At 33.1% G+C, this 1981-nt stretch overlaps 1 protein-coding gene across 1 annotated transcript in view; it reads right to left on the bottom strand.

Annotated features, from left to right (window-relative positions):
• Positions 1–1981, bottom strand: part of LOC107439478 (arrestin 1) — a 24532-nt gene that overhangs the window by 15659 nt on the left and 6892 nt on the right. Inside the window, exon 4 of the mRNA XM_043052374.2 lies at positions 1686–1936. Within this exon, the coding sequence (XP_042908308.1) occupies positions 1686–1936 (251 nt within the window). The remainder of the gene's footprint in view (positions 1–1685; positions 1937–1981) is intronic.

Here is a 1981-nt window from a genome sequence, read left to right as displayed (position 1 = left end):
CAAATAGCACTGGAAGCTTAGTGCCTCTAAAAGGCATGATGAATTCAGCCAAATACATCGATATATTACATAGTAGGATTGTTCCATTCATGGAAACATTCGACGGAACATTTCAACATGATTTGGCCCCTTGTCACAATTCCAAACTGGTCCAGAATTTTATGCGAGAAAACAAAATAAAAGTGCTTGATTGGCCTGGTAATTCACCAGACCTAAATCCCATTGAGAACCTGTGGCATATTCTAAAGAATCGCTTAGCCAAGATGAATTGCACGACAGCAGAACAAATGATAAAAAGTGCTATTCAAGTATGGTTCCACGACGATGAAGTCAAGAACATGTGCGCTACACTAGTGGAATCAATGCCAAAACATGTTCTTGAAGTCATATCTGCTGAAGGAGGACATACTTCATATTATTACAGACATGTATCAATGTAACTTAAGGTATGTAATGATTAAAGGCTAAAGTTTCAATAAATCACTCTTTTTTCATTTGTCCCAATTAATTCGAACAGTATAGTAATTGGTTAATTAATTAAGTTACTAATTAATAAATGAATTAGAAAATTTATAAATTAATTAGCAAATTAATTATTAATTAATTAATTGATTTGCATTTACATACTCCAATTAATTTGGAAAATTTTTAAAAAGAAATTTTTTTAAAAATTTGATGTCAATTTTTTTTTTTTTAAATTAACCTAACAGGTTTTTCTGAAAAACTACAGATATATAAAATTTTCGAAATCAGTTTTGACAGTAAATATGCATTATATAGTACGTGAAAGTACCACAAAATTAATTGGAGTATGAGATAATTACAATAACTAATAGTCTGCATTGAAGTAGTAAAATACCGTTTTTTCTATATATCGAATTATTTTTTATCTCTCACAGGACCTTCTATGGGCCGAAACGAATGTTGCCCCCTAAAATTATTTCTCATGAAGCATATATCCCACTAGTTTATTTCAAAATTGGCGAGTCACACTTCCCTAGTTTCCCTTGTAAGATGATCGATATTTACACACAATAGAAATTATTATTGTTGTTGTTTCTAATAACACTTGAAAAAGCCAAGCTCTCCAGCCAGTGACTATTTTTTGCGAATTAAGTCAAGAAGGTACGCCTTTCGTATTACTGAAGAGCACCGCTAGGGTGAAAGTACGTCTTGCGTCAAAATCCTACAGACAGATGGCAGCACCACTCATTCGTGAGGCCATTTCTTCAAATTAGACATAGATCTGTAAGGAAAGAGAGTTTTCTCCAGGTCCGTGTACCCATGGTACTACTTAGCGACCGACCACAGGACTTCCAATTTTACGAGCTAGTATATCGCATTTACTCGGTGGGTCTTAGCGGAGTCGATGATCTAACCCTGCTCCCCCCCTGTATCGAAGTTTGTTTATTATACGGTCATAATAAATTTAAATAGTATTTAGCAATATCATTAAAAAACTGATTTAAACAGATGTGGATGAAAATAGATTAAAAAACGATGTAACTCCGAATATATTTTTAAAAAGGGTCTCCTCCCATTTCTGATATTCCGATTCCTGCGATCATATTTTTAAAACTGAAACCAGAAATTTTTCTATCTCCTCACGTTGATAATCTAATGATAATAAATAAATATTTATTTATGCCAATGAATAAAGATATCATTTAAAGATTTCATTTTACCTTGAGTGTAAAAGGATAGGCATTTGGACCAAGTTTTTCTAAAAGCCGATCTTGCATCTTTGAATTAGTCTTGGTAGTGGGTTCCTCTTGCATTGGTTGAGGATAGATTTGTTCGGAGGCCAAATAAAGTTCTTTTACAAACTTTAAACCCATTACTTCGTCATCCTCTCGGCCGTAACGGAAAGTAGCAATCACGTGAGCATAGACATGGCGATGTTTTAAGTATTCATCATCCAATAGAATAATACCATCTGCAATGAGTAAATAATATATATATATATAGAAGATAAATTGTT

This window comes from Parasteatoda tepidariorum, chromosome 10 (genome assembly GCF_043381705.1).
Source record: "Parasteatoda tepidariorum isolate YZ-2023 chromosome 10, CAS_Ptep_4.0, whole genome shotgun sequence".
In the NCBI taxonomy this organism is placed as follows: domain Eukaryota; kingdom Metazoa; phylum Arthropoda; class Arachnida; order Araneae; family Theridiidae; genus Parasteatoda; species Parasteatoda tepidariorum.
Note: the sequence above shows the minus strand (reverse complement) of the source record. Positions and strands in the feature narration are given on the sequence as shown.